The 15,101-nt window shown below is 41.1% G+C and overlaps 1 protein-coding gene across 2 annotated transcripts in view; it reads left to right on the forward strand.

Moving 5' to 3' along the window:
• The window catches only part of fam184aa (family with sequence similarity 184 member Aa), a 68,103-nt gene that overhangs the window by 12,211 nt on the left and 40,791 nt on the right, over nucleotides 1-15,101 (forward strand). Inside the window, exons 2-10 of one of the 2 annotated variants that reach the window (XM_005750529.1) lie at nucleotides 1,260-1,337; nucleotides 2,725-2,859; nucleotides 3,128-3,226; nucleotides 6,648-6,854; nucleotides 7,261-7,434; nucleotides 9,530-9,700; nucleotides 10,156-10,291; nucleotides 11,772-11,953; nucleotides 12,027-12,212. In XM_005750529.1, the coding sequence (XP_005750586.1) occupies nucleotides 1,260-1,337; nucleotides 2,725-2,859; nucleotides 3,128-3,226; nucleotides 6,648-6,854; nucleotides 7,261-7,434; nucleotides 9,530-9,700; nucleotides 10,156-10,291; nucleotides 11,772-11,953; nucleotides 12,027-12,212 (1,368 nt within the window). The remainder of the gene's footprint in view (nucleotides 1-1,259; nucleotides 1,338-2,724; nucleotides 2,860-3,127; nucleotides 3,227-6,647; nucleotides 6,855-7,260; nucleotides 7,435-9,529; nucleotides 9,701-10,155; nucleotides 10,292-11,771; nucleotides 11,954-12,026; nucleotides 12,213-15,101) is intronic. The other variant, XM_013915247.1, reaches the window with a different exon arrangement.

The raw sequence follows: 15,101 nt of genomic DNA on the forward strand, positions 1-15,101 counted from the left end.
GTGCATTTTTGAGGATGCAACACATTCAGTGTACATACTTTAGACGGCAAGTTTGAAAAATCAAAATAATGCTGCTTTTAAAGGCACTAGGAGATCAAGTGTAATATAGAATATTAAACAGCTGTTATATTGAGTTGCTGTGATACAGTATGTATCACAGCAGTGGTTTTAGTATTTCTTGCTGAGTACAGGGAAGTTTAATAAAGTTGCAAATACCCTGCAGTGATGATTACTCAATTGTTGATCCCAGTGGTCTTTAAAACGTCAGCAGTGTTGCCCATAAAGGATAAATATCCCCCACCACTATACCTTTATGCCCACTTCTTGCTGTAGATTTGTATGTAACCTTTTCCTCTCACCTGTAAATGGAGTAAAAGGTGGACCCGTTCGTCTCGATGCCAGCGGGGCTGTAATTCAGCTGACCGTGACTGAATATTAGCTGCTCTCCCTGCAGGCTTCAATTTGCTGAAGCTTAAGCTTTTTTCTTTTTTTTGCATATCATTTACCTCCAGCACTTGTAAAACCTACTTATATTCCTGGTAGAGAGAGAGCAAGCATGACTGACGAGATGTTATTCACTTAGGCTTGTGCAATGTGCAGCAACCAGTAGAGGGCTTTGCTGTGACCACAGGAACGTCTGTGCTTACTGTGAAATGTTCACTTATCTCCTTTGCACCAAATTTATTATCGAACACCTGACCCCTCGCCCCCCCACCTCCCTTTGTGGGACTTTTGTTGTGTTTTGTGTGTAGCGTAGTCCTGGCTCAGTGTGTGACTGTCTTTAATCAGAACACGAAACATAATTCTCTCCTTTCCTGATGCTGTTGGTATTGATTTTGTTGCACTCTCGATGCAGAGCTGAGCTTAGTCTTCACTTCTATTGATCTGATATTGAAACAGTTAATAAGAGCTTTCTTTCCTGTCTTCTGGCTCAAGAGTTGGGAGTTTGCCTTGTAATCAGAAGGTTGCCGGTTCGAGCCCTGGCTCGGACAGTGTCGGTCGTTGTGTCCTTGGGCAAGACACTTCACCCGTTGCCTACTGGTGGTGGTCAGAGGGCCCGGTGGCGCCAATGTCCGGTAGCCTCGCATCTGTCAGTGCGCCCCAGGGTGGCTGTGGCTACAATGTAACTTGCCATCACCGATGGGTGGATGACTGGATGTGTAAAGTGCTTTGGGGTCCTTAGGGACTAGTAAAGCGCTATACAAATAAAGGCCATTTACCATTTTCTTTCTGTGATCTAATTCTGCTCATTTCTCCAGGTAATTTATGCTCTCAACACCAAGAACGATGAGCACGAAGAAGAAATCGAGTCCTTGAAAGAAGCTCATGAGGACGAGGTACAGACACCGAACACCCTGTTATTATGTGGTGGAAAATACTCTGTGATTGATAAACAGCCGTGTGGTTTGTCACTTTTGTGGTGTGAAACTGCTGTGGGAATGAAAGTGTGTTTAAATGGTGTTATTTCATTTACATTATAAAAGTGTGGTGAAGCAGAATTCTCCTTAGTGAGGTTTCCCCATCATCTGTTTGGTATTTTATTCACTGTGGAGAGGAGAGGAGCAAATTCAGTGGCAAACTGCAGTTTTGTTATCAAGGCTAACCATGGTTTTGCTGTCTGCCGCCCTCCTGCAGCGAGCAGGTCAACACTGCATTAAGGGTTTAATTTGACTGAGGGGTGATTAGGAAAGTTAAACTAAAGATGAACGTAAATCTTAAGAGCATCTGTTACCCACAGCTGTTTCCAGATGCAAAGTTCTGACTTCTCAGCTGATTAATTCGCTTAACAACTAAATCACCATGGCAGGTACAGATGTTTCCAGTGGTTTGTGGTATAGCTTCCTAAGGGCTGATGATGCTCACTGTTAAACACTTGACTCCAAAAATCTCCCAGAGGTATTAATCTGGGTCAAATCTGTGAAGAAGTCATATTTTACACTCCCTGTTCCCTGATGTCTATAGAAACATCCACATTTATTGGGTTTCTTCGTAATGTGTTCAGCCGTAATGTGCCACAGGTATTGTGAAATTACGTGATTAATCACATCACCAGTCCTTTTTTTCCCCAACCTCACATACAAGAACATAACAGAAGCACAGCACAGCAGAGTTCCCCCAGATTGTCCACTTAATTCAAAGGGTTCAGCTGATTCAGTGTAAGCGGTGTGGATGTTTACCACCAGCTGCCTTATGTTCTAAATGTTACGATTTTCTGAACTGGTTTCAAAGACACAGAACAAGTCTGGCACCAAATCAAAACCCATTATATTCAGTGGTGGGCGGGGTTTATTTGAGGACGTGAACTTGGCCTTTACAAAAGTGGTTTAAACCTACTTAATTTCACTGGTATTTCTTTTAGAGGGAAGCTCTTGCGCACTGTAGTCTGCAAGATTGTTAATTAAATGAGTGTTTCTTTCAAGTGTTAAATTTTTAAAGTGAGAGTTTTCTCCCCCTGCCAACATTTCTTGGAGTCCACGGTGCTGTGCTGGCACCTTTTTCTTATTTATTTTCACATATTTCTCCTCAGGTCTTATTTCCTGCTACTCTGTTTGTAAATTTATGATATTTTTCCACTTTGGAAAAGAACAAAACAGTTTTAAGCTTGCTCATAATCATCTTAATCGTAATTGCCTAAACCTGAGCTGAACTTTGTTTCAAATTCTGTTTTAAATTTAAGTTCTGTTCTGTTTTAAAGCACTGGCTGCTTTCTTTCCTCTTGCTCAGGTCCAACACATTGTGACAGAAACCAGAGACAAGATCATGCAGTACAAGACTAAAATGGCGGACGAGGTGGATCTGAGGCGGCGGCTTGCCAGTCTGGAGGAATCTGTAGAGCTCCACGAACACATGAAGAGACAGGTCATTCAGCGCTGCCGGGCACCACGTGGCTTCATTTAGTTTGGTTGTATCGAGCCAGGCTTTGCTTAGTTTGTGTATTGCTTCACATATTCCTACGTTGTCATCTTTAAGTATGTTTTAATGTTGTAGCCTTTTAATATGGATTATTTAGGTGTAAAAAACTGGATAGTATCAACTTAACATATAATACAGGAGTGGGTGTGTTATATTGCAGTTGTATGTTTCCATATTTGTCTTTATGTAACACTGTTGTGCTTGTTGTCTTCAGGCTCTAGCAGAGTTCGAGATGTACAGACAGAGGATGGAGGACTCGCAGCTGTGCACAGAGGCCCAGCACACGCAGAGGGTGGTTTCTATGAGCAGAGAGGTAAGGTTGGGCTCATAACAAAAGTAATACCTGATTGTTAACTTTCATGCATGAACCCAATTATGAAAAGTGTTGGGATGCTGTGTAAAATGTAAATGTAATCACACATACACATGCAGAACATGCAAAACTTATCAGAGGTTTAAAGTGAGAAGATGCTGACTGTATGTGATTCTTGTTGTCATTTTTTTTGCTTCATGATACTCCAAATGTTTCACTTGCAAGGTCTTACCTGAAAAAGATGGGAGCATATGTTGCTCTAAATCTGTATATAACTTTCAGCATTGCTGGTGCCCTTCCAGATGTGCATACTGCCAGTCCCTGAGGCACTTATCCACTTACACCTTAAGACATAAGAGAGTTTTGGCCTGAGTGCAAATAGTTCATTTCTCCTTGAGGATAAAGAATCCAAGGATTCAGATGTGAATTCTTCTGACCACAGAACAGTTTTGCAACTCGCCTCAGTCCACTTTAGACCGTTTGCTCAGAGGATCAGCGCCCAGGGGACGATAGCGCTCCAGGATCATGTTAACATATGGCTTCTTCTTTGCATATAGAGCTTTAACCGGGTGGCACAGTGAACAGTGGGAGTGTTCCTGAGTCCATGCAGTGATTTCCATGACAGAATCACGTCTGCTTTTAATGCATGCTGCCCGAGGGCCTGATGATCGCGGGCATCCAGTATTGATTTTTGGACATTGGAGATTTCTCCAGATTCTTGGAATCTTGTGATGATGTCATGTACTGGATATAAAAATCCTTTTGCAGTTTCTCTTCTGTTTTCTATTTTGAACAAAAGATGAGTTTATTATATTTGCAAATCTTTTCCTTGTGTGTTTAATTACATATCACACAGCATCCCAATGTTTTTGTATTCAGGCTGTAATTGTAAAAATGTAAAGTGTGTTATGCTCTAAATGCACAACAGGAATGGTTTATTTGTGCTGAATGCAGATTAATCAATCAAACAAGACTGATACAAGCATTAGTGAGTAATACTACTTCACACCACAGACTTTATACCTTAATAGGTTATAACTGGCACATATGATAAAATTGATCAAATATGTTATATTATTGTTTAATTTATAAACTGAAAGACAACTTAAATTGACATCAATTAGATGTTGATGCAGGTAAAGGATGCTGTCATCAGGCTGTAATGACGGGATCAAAATAATTTAAAAATCTATAATAATGAAGCCCACCGAATTAATTCTGAAGGTGTGTGCTTCAGTCACGTCTTGCTTGAAAATAGATTTTTTTTTAATATCATTGTCCAAATACTTATGGCCCTAATTTAATATGCACTGTGTAATGCTACAGCCACATTTGGGAAAACAGCCGGTGGAGACTGTGGTGTGACCTGAAAAAGATGTATTGGAAAAAATAATTATAACTTTTAAAACTGGGACCCCGTTTGTGACCACTTGCAGTTAGCTGCCATCTTTAAAGCAACTTCAGTGCATCAAGACAGTGATAAAAGTCTGCAGTCAGTTTGCAATTAAATGGAGTCAAGTTGGCAATTATGTGTAATCTGTTTGTGATTGACTGAGACAAATCTGTTGGCATCTGTTTTAAATATTTTGCTGTCCAAACACACAGAAGTTCACATTAACTCCTTACATCCACAGTTCAGCCAGAATCTCACAGATCTGAAGCAGAAATTTCTCCACATATAGCGAGGTAGTAGCTGACGGACATGGCACCCAGCTGAGTTTAGTCCCCGACTGCAGAGAGACGAGTTGCAGACAGGTTGCAGTCATCAGCATAGAAAGACATGTTGGCTGTCCTTATTTTTAAATTAGACAGCAATTATTTGCAAACCTTCATCATCTGAGAGTGATTGCAGTCAGTCTGAGTCAGACCGTGATTGTTTGGAGACAGGTTGCCTCCCACCAGGTAATCTGTGCAGACAGCGTGGAACACCCACAACCTCTGTGTCATTTAGCGCTACCAGTTTCACTATTTAAATTTAACATGTGGTACTAGCAGTCAGAAATGAAGAGTTGGAGGGGATAGGTATGAACTCCTCTCTTAGATCAGAAAAATCAGATGCATGTCACGCATACTAGGAGACTGGATCTGCCTGTCGGTGTCTCTCTAGTGGTACAGTGTAGAAATAACAATTGAACAAAGGAAATACTGACAGTGTACATTACATACATAAGGCTAGCTTTTACTGACAAAATATTATGTATTACATACAGACAGATACACACACACACAGTTATGCTTGTAGAGTAGCAGCAGCATGTTTTTAGTAATGCAGCATATGACACTAAAACAAGGGTGACACACCAGTCACATGGGCAGGAGCATCTGCCAGTGACACACGAGTGGTAAGCTGTTTACGAGCTGCACACAGCAGGGGGGATGTCATAATCGTTACTGGCATATGCTGATAATGAATACGAATTTAACTTTTAGTGCCACAAACGCGCTCTTCACTGCTGCACTCTTCTTTTGTACGCACCTCGCTCCCAAAATTAAAATTACACTCCGAATGAAGTGCTACTTGGCACGTTTGATTAGGAGAAGGCGGTAGATTGCTTCTTTATACAGTAAGTGTTCACTTCATTATAAGGAAGTATGATTTCTACTTGTTATAGTCTGCTGTTACTTCAGTATTGCACAGATTATGTTATGCTACAATAAGATAGATAGAAGATAGAATAATCCTTTAATTGTCCCACAAGGGGAAATTTGGTTGTAACAGCAGCCAGAAAGACACATATACAACAAACAGTACACAGAACAGAAACAATTTTTCTTACATATTTACATTAAGGACAATGGTTACTATAAACAGAGTACTGTACAGTTATTAAATAAAATAAAATAGATATTAATCTAATATTGTTACATGTATCATGTCATCTGTCATGTCATACGATCATGTGACACAGTTTCATATGCACTTGTCTGATGAATGTGGGCACAAAGGAACATCTCAGCCCTACTTAGATGTAAAGAGCTGGTGGGTAAATAAACTCAGCTCTTTATCTCTTACATTTGGATTGTTGTGTGTTATCTTTGGACTTTAAATGCTTTCACAGTGTCTGTTTCCAGCTTGAACAAAAAGATCTTTACCAGCACTAACAGTTCGCATTACATGACATATGACATCACATCACACGCTACATGTTTCTACATTTTCTTTTGAACTGTTTCAGATCTTGCGCTGCAAAGAACACTTTGCTCTGCTTAGAGGTGTACATAGAGAAGATTCAAGCTTTTATTTTGGCAATAACAAACAAGTGCCGAAAGGCTTAAGAAGCTAGAACTGAATGTTTTGTGCCTCCCTCATTGTTACGGGAGGATTTTGAGGCGATGCTGCGATCAGTTAGCGTGACACCATTAGCGACTGGGCTAGCAGTAACACAAAAACAGAATAGAACATATTCCGTGGTTTCAATAGGTGGAGGAGATGCGTCGGGATTTTGAGGAGAAGCTGCGCTCGTTCAGCCAGGCTCAGGCACAGTTTGAGGCTGAGAAGCGGCGAGCGCTGGAGGAGCTGAGGACCACCCACCGCCAGGAGGTGGAGGAGCTCCTCAACAACCAGCGGAACCAAAGCGCCTCCTCCACAGAAGACCAGGAGAAGCTGGCTGAGCTTCATAGACAAGAGGTGGGCGGAGCTCGATTGAGCGAGGGAGATAGATGAGGTTTGGATCGGAGTGATGCATGTTGGGATTTTTGCAGAAAGTTGATAAAGCAAGTTTCTTTCGAGGGTAACTGCTGTTTTTTAAGGCTTATCAATGAAATGAAAGGATGTAGTGTGTTGTAGTGCAGTTAGCTTATGAGCACAATATAAACCCGGAGTGATAATAATTTGGCTATAGAGATTTGTTGCATGTCATTCTCTTATTTTTCTCCCATTTTTCTTTTCTCTCAACAATAAAAAGACTTAAAACTAACTTAAGACTAAACATAATGTGGTTTAGGGGCTTGATCTATTCAAGACTTGTTGTTTTTAAAAAAGGATTTTGGAATGTGTCTTGACAAGCTCTCTGTTTATCCATCTCTTGGCGTAGGTGGAGGCATTGATGGAGAGGGTGGAGGAGCTAACAAAGGATAAGGTCCGCCTGGTGGAGGAGTATGAGGCCAAGCTGGCCAAGGCTCAGGAGTATTATGAGAGAGAGCTGGAGGCCATGAGGAGAACACACCAGCTCACCACTGAGAACCTGCTGGCCTGGAAGAGGACGGAGGTAAAAGCTTATTCCTCTCCTTTTTATAACAGAAGAAGAAGAAAAGCAGAAACCACATTTTAAGTACTAAACTCAGGCATTTAATTTGTTTTCATTTGTTAGGAGTACTGTACCGCTTTATTAAACAGAGTCCGAAACATGGTGTTCTGTATCAGGCCTGTAGCTGTTTATGTTCCTGAGAGAGACACAGTGCTCTCTTTATTAACAGGTGTTGTGTGTCTTAAGACAATTATTCCGTTGCAGTACAGCTACAGGCAATAAAATGTGTTGAAACAAACAGGCTTGTATAAAATTCTTAAAAAAAGTCAAGAAATTGGTCTAGAATAAAGCCGTCAAATAGTGCCGAGGGCTTTATTTCTCTCAACTTTAGTAGGTACAAGCCCTTTATTGAAACAGTTTTATATTAGATGTGAGACCTTTTCTAATTCCCTCTGTTTGTTAAGTATAATATGTTGCATTAGTACAGTTTCCGCTGCAGGAACAGCTTCATTTTTGGGTCTGTTAATACAAAATCAGCACCTCCTGAATGCATTTCTCGTCATTGCTTAATATGATTTTAATTGTAAATACGATATGTAAGAACAGGCAGATGGTGTTAAAGTTAATAAATCAAACGTAAGAGCAGCTGTTGAAAACAGCAGGGTGATATTGTTGTCTTGTAGATGTACTTTTGTGATTAGCTCATACTTACACGACCGACGCCATGATGGTGTTTTTGTTTAGATTTTTTTCTTGCTCATTATTTGGGACATATTCGCTGCTATTTTTCTCAAGCTGCCTAGAGCAGTCTCTCCCAACTTTTGGAGCCAGCGCGTATATATTATTATATTTCACATTAGAAAAATCACACGGCACACCACCAAACTAAAATGTCGTTTTCCCCGCGCACCGGGTATAGCAATCGGCTCGGTTTGTCCGCAGTGTACCTTTTTTGCTTTCTTGTGACCACTACTCACGCTACGGCCTTCATCTGGGTTGAAATGTTCTCCGGGACCCAGGTCAGATTGACTACTTTTTCTTGTCAAATATTTATCTATTTCTAATACACTCTGCGTTGTGTCACTCGCAGCATGGCTATATAATTTCTTCTTCATGTTCTGTTTTACTGGACGTTGGCAACCCATTTAATTGGAGCAAAACGTTGTACTGCACTCTAGTGGAAGAGAATGTAATTGTTCTGCCTGTTTCCCATGCCGGTACCGGTCCGTGGCCCAGTGGTTGGGGACCGCTGGCTTAGAGTACTAATCAGGTGAAACCAGATAATTTTCCACAGCACACCTGATCATTTCTCACTATGACACCTCGGCACAGTTGTTGGGAAACACTGACCTAGAGAAAATGACCTCTGAATAACTTTTGTTAATTTAGGGAAGCACAGTATGCCTTTGTGAACACACACAAACTCACCATTAAAGGATTACCTAACATTAAGAATCTAAAAGCAGCATTAGTTGGTTGGTTTACTCACTTCAAACACAATGCTGACAGTTTACATACATTTTTCATGGGAATGTGTTTTTGAATGTGTTATTGTTAGCAAACAGTTCCCCGTTTTTGCCTTTAGTAGATCTACGTTCATTAGAAGTCATGTTTCTGTTTGATTACCAAACACGTTTAAGCTTACATGACTCCAGTGTGTTGATATGAGTATGTCTTTGCGAGCTTACTTGCCAACTTTGTGTTTGCTGTTGGGCAGGTGGGTTGGGTTTATTCATGGTTTATTGCTCCCTGCTGCTGCTTGAAACGAGGTTAATTAAAGCCCTGAAAGCCAAAACTGTATTTGAAAAGAAGCCTGAGGTAATTACTCACACCTTTTACGTTACATACAGGCGTTTGATCTACTGTTTATATTAAAATATGGATTAATTAGTCCAGCTTTTATTTGCGTCTTTGTCAGTGGTGGTGGACTTGCGTGTTATTGATACACGAGTAGCAGTTTTTGAGACACCGCCTTAAAGAAAGCCTCATTTATCTCAATGCACCTCTCAAGGTTGCTTGTGTCGTCTCCTTTTAACTCACACAGGCAGGTGTTGCTGGCTATAAGCGTTGTGTTCTTGTGTCAGAGTGACTAATTTAATTCTGTGTCCTCGTGAAGGTCGAGCTTCGTAAGGAGTTCCAGGCGCAGGAAGTGGCATTGCAGCGTTCACTGTCCAAGCTGAGGAGTGAGCTTCAGAAAGCTCAGGAGGAGGCCAGAGAGAACCGCGACAAGACCAACAGACTGCAGACGTCACTGGCCAACGCAGAGGGAACCATCAAGGTGTGTGGGGTACGAGTGGCTGAACACCATGTTTTATTGTCAAATCAAATGAATAAGACAAAACAATGAAAACCCTCTGGTCCAGATTCCCTTGATGTTTTTGTAATGACAGAAAAATAATGTAGCAGTATGTACTAATGCCGCTACTGCTGGTTTTATCCTTCATCTGTTTGCAGGATTTCCCAAAATAGTACAAATAATATAAAGAGTTTTTCTTTGCTTCAGTTTTAAGTACAAAGTGGGATAAATTGAATGGAAAATGTTTTCTGGAAACAGAAAGCCTCGGGGTGGAGAGTGTTTTTAAGAATCTTAAGGTGGTGGGAAATGTAGTGTGCACTGATGGTCCTGCAGGCAGATCTGTTTGGAAGTAGCTGGAGAGTCTGAGCTGAGGTTTTAAAATGCCAAACGTTGTATTGTTGTAACGTAGCTGAGTGTGCGTGTGTGTGTTTCTGTGCGTGCTGCAGAACCTTCACAAGCAGCTGGAAGAGGCAATCCAGGACGGAGAGATCTGGGTGATGCAGCTAAAGGACACCGAGTATGAACTAGAGAGCAGCAGGGAACGAGTTCAGCAGCAGGCTACTGAAATCCTGCACAAAGCCAGTAAGATTTGACTGCTGGCGTTCACCACTGTGCAGTGCAGTGCTGTGTGCAGATGTTTCACACATCCATTAAAGAGGAAGTCTGCTATTTGTCATCCTTATTCTCACGATTGTGTTTCATGTTCCCCAATTTGCAAAAGAAATCCTCACACACTGCTGCAAACGAAAGCCATGTTTCACAACGTGTTTTATAATTGATCGTCGCTCGCAAATTTCAGCTAAATTTGCGAGTCCAGCAGAGCTCCTCATGCTTAATTAACCGATGTTGTAAATCTCGGCTTGTATGTTTAAAATTTGATGAGGTATTTCCATTTATTCTAATTGGTCCATTCGTGGCTACGTGTGGCTTTTAGCCTTTTCGTAGACCTCTGTAACCTGTGCAATAAAGTTTGCTAATGACATGATTTAAATTCAGCAGTCAAAACGTGTCTGCGTAGAAACAAATGCATTATAATTTGTTGTAATTTTATCAAAACCGTTGGAGTAAAACAACATTCAAAATCCTCAGACACACTGAAAAACTGCTGTTAACTGGACTCAAATTCATGTAAAGATTTTTCTTTTAGTTTGAACAACATTCATAGCCGTTCAGCTGTAGATTTACGAGTTTACATGGTGCACCTGAATGCACCACGAATAGTATATGTTGACTGATTTACAAAGCGGTTTAGACACCCAATCGATTAAAGTGTAGTTGGCAATATGACTGCAGGGAGTTTGTGTGCAGCTTTAGCAGTCACGGTCGACGCCTGTTTGTGAGGATATCACGCAGAGAGTGCGACAGCGGGGTGCCGGGCTCCAAAAATAGAACAAACCATTTCGTGGAGGGCAAAGTTTTATTTTGTCCAGCTGCCACAAACGAATGGTTGAAACACAGATTTTTGCACCTTGAGGAAATGTATGTGCATGGATAATTTTTTTTCCCTCCAGCATCGGTGCAGCGGAGCATTTTTGTATTATGAAGGGAAAAACAGCTCATGTCTCGTAAGGTCCAGGTTGGTTAGTGATACAGGGCTCAAGCCAAGGGGTGTCTGCGTGTCAGGGTGCCTGTGCTCACGCCTTATACTGTGTGATCTCTACAGAAGCGTCTATAGAAACTTTAAAGCTCTCCTCTGATTACTAGATTGAAATTGAGCTTTTATGTCATAAATAGTCTGAATAAACTCATCCCACATCTTTTCCTTTGACTGCTTTTCTTTTTAGAACATCTGCTTTCCCTCTGGCTGCTCAGCTAACCACACTGTTGCACCACACTGTTTTTCTTGTTTGTTATTTAAAGTTTTTCCCACCAAGTTTTACAAGCAGCTGATATTTTAAATTAGCAGACTGCCGACTTCCTGTTTAATAACTCTGCTGCAGAGGCCACTTCTTCGTTCAAACAGCAATAACAATAACAAACATCTAGTTTAAACGTTAGCTCAGATTCCTGATTGTAGAGCCTCTTTAACACACACACATGATTTCAATTTGACTGCTTTCAGGTCAGATCGGCTCCTTGCAGGCAACCCAGATGGCCCACGAGGCGACCATCAGGAACTTGGACCAGGAGCAGAGCCGCCTCAAGGAGAAGATCAGCAGGCTGGAGGAGGAGAGGGAGGTTCTGCTCAGCCAGAGCCAGACCGCCAACGACCAGCACAAACAACAAGTGCTCAAACTGGAACAGGTACTTTTTTTATCCTTTCTTTGTCTGTCACAAAAAGCCTTTTTATTTCCTCTAATCTGCCTCTTGTCCTCAGTCTCTGCGCGAGGAACACCAGGGCTATGAGAAGGAGCTCTCCAGGTTGAGAGCGCACTATGAGGAGGAGACACTTCGCTTCAAGGAGGCGCAGGTCAGAGCATTGGAGGAGCTCGAGGAGAAACACCAGGTGATGAGAGAGGAAGCCCAGCAAGAGAAAGAGGAGGAGAAGAAACTCCTCATCACGGTGAGTCCAGTGTGAAGGTTCGGTGTTGATGTTGAATCTGACGAATGGAAACTTTTTGGTCCAAAAAACTGTCCTAAAATCCTTCACAAGGTTTTCTTCATTATTTTCAAGGATATCAAACACTAAATATGATACAAAAAAGTAAAATATGAGGAGCAATGTCATCATTTCAACACAGACAGTGTGACAGACAGATGGTATTGTTGCACATGTAAGATGCACACGAGCACAGTCGCAGAAACGTAGCCATGACACAGTAGGTCTGTTTGTACTTCATGATCTTAATGGGTTTTTATTAATTGAATTTGTTTGTGGTGTCCTCATTTGGTCATAACATGTTTGGTCAAAGTCTTCACATATTTTTAAAAGCTGAAAACGACATTTCCAACATCCTGATTTTCTCTGCCTCTGGATATAAGAAATTAGGTTCGAGGAACATTTCACCATCAAATTCTGAGTTCGCTGCTACTAATAAATTTAAACACTTTGGTAATAATAATGTTGAGAAGAGCCTCTGCAAATGTTAAATGAAAGACATTAATTCTCTGTAGCTCTGAGCTGAACATTACCCGCACCATCATTTTGAAAAGTTGTAAGAGTTGAGGAGGGTATGTGGATGTTTGAGGCGGGAGTACCTCAGCGATCCTCGGGGCATAGAAAAAATACAGAGTAACACAGAACCTTAAACCATCTGTCACAGAAGTGGACGACTTTTCTCATCCACAACCTGCTGAGTCAGACATCGCTGTGGTGCAGGACCGTGATTGGTCCTGAGCTGTGTCATCAGTTAGCTAAGCCTATAAACTGTAACCCATTGGTTAGCAGCGTCCCGTTGAGACGCCTCGAGCCGTTTCGTCTTGGTGTTTTGAAACCGTTAGTGGAGGTCGGATCCATCACACCCCGATGGTGGGCATACCCAGCTTTACGGTCCTTTCCTCTCCAATGAAGACGGTTAATTACGAAATAAAAATCTTAAATTGAACTCTGCCACACTTTAAACTAGTGACTGAGACTATAAAGTCACCAGGAAGGGTTTAGGGTTTTTTTTTCTGCAGCCTTCTTGTTACTATCAGAAGTCTTCACCTGGATGAGATGCAAGAAGGAACAGAGGTTTAAGGCACTTCACATTAGCTTTACAATTCAGAAGTTATGTCCATCATTTATAGAGTGCTCCAGCTCCAGTAACGGCGGAAGCCATGGCTCACTCATTCTTGTCTCCCTCTCGCTATTGAGGGAGTATCCTGCCATCTGCAGTCTGATAAGTCAGAGCTACACGAGGGTCTGGAGAGTGTCATGCGGCGGTGCGTCTATTCCCCTTCAAATCACTGAATAAAATGGCTTTTCAACCAAATTGAAAAGCCTTAAGTAGAGGGTTTTTTTTAAAGAAAATTAACACTCGTATGAATGAAGATTATGTTTCATAGACTCCAAGTAAAGGGCACAGGCTGGAGGCGGTGGGTTGGCCATTTCTGATTAGATGGTATTAAAATCTAATGCCATCTAATCATTTCTCTGTCTTTGTGTATTTTTAATCAGTTTTGATCAGACTGACTCTGTTACGTCTTTACTCTGCTGGCTGCATTTTTTTGTGTTGGCACATGACTGAGAATTTACATTTACATACTGCTGTCTTTGGCCAAACCCACTGTCAGTGTCACTGCAAGGAAATCACAAACTCAGCAAGTGTTGGTCACTTGGATTATTTTAAGATATTCAAACTAAAGGAAGATTGTTTGTTTTGACTTTTTGCTGTGTAACCATCTTGATCATTATTCTTTATAAAACGATAAAGCATGAAAGAAGCCATAAAGATGTTTTCGGGGGGGATAAAAACAGTAATTGGAACACAAACAGCCGAAGGTTTCTCTCAGGGTTTATGTCTCTCACTTTTTTCACGGAAGCATTTGCAATTAATTTCCCTCAGAGCAAATGGCTTTAGTCATTAAAAAAATATGTATCTCTAAAAGAAATGCGCAGCCCCCCTCAACATTTAATTAGGTCAACATTAAGACTAAAGACATGAAGCGCTGCATCTCTCTGTGCCTGTGTTTTCTCCTCTGCGTCTTTCAGTCTGTCGCCCGCTCTCTTTCTTTCTTCTTCAGCTTTTCTGTTTTTTCACTCCTGATTTGCTCTCCTCTCTTTGACTTCAAAGGGGAGGGGTTACGTGAGGAGAATACGAACGGCCTTATTGCCAAAGAAGCAACGACAACTGATGAGATTACCCAGGTTAAATTAATTTAACCTGATCCATTTAATATAACAGCAACAACAAGACTGCTGGGCAGACTCATCTCTTTCTTACTTGTCTCACTTATTCTGGATAGCTAAATAAGCAAAAACAGGCCTTTATACAATACAATACAATACAGTTTTATTTATATAGCACATTTAAAAACCCAAAGGCACACCAAAGTGCTTCACAGTAATATGGAGAATCAACATAAGTCAATAACAGGGTACAAATCGGGCACTAGCACAGACAGGATAGAGGCACTAACAGACCAGGAGAGTTAGATAAATACAAAATCCACTAAGAAGACAAAAACAGCAGTAAAATTAATAATAAAATAATCAATTTAGTAAAATTTAATAAAAAATTTAAAAGATTTAAAAGATTTTAAAGTTTAAAATTGAAAAGGGTATTAACTGGTCAGGAAAGCCAAGTCCAATAGATATGCTTTCAATCTTGATTTAAAGGATTGGATAGAGTCCACGGCTCGAATAGAAGCAGGGAGGCTGCTCCAAAGGTTGGGTGCAGCTGAAGGCACGATCGCCTCTGGTCTTCAGTCCAAACTTAGGTTGGGCCAGGAGTAATTGACCTGATGATCTTAATGCACGACAAGTGTGTACAGATTGAGGAGGTCAGTGAGGTAGCTGGGCGCAATGTTA

This window comes from Pundamilia nyererei, unplaced genomic scaffold (assembly GCF_000239375.1).
Source record: "Pundamilia nyererei isolate P.nyererei 1_Seehausen unplaced genomic scaffold, PunNye1.0 scaffold00276, whole genome shotgun sequence".
In the NCBI taxonomy this organism is placed as follows: Eukaryota; Metazoa; Chordata; class Actinopteri; order Cichliformes; family Cichlidae; genus Pundamilia; species Pundamilia nyererei.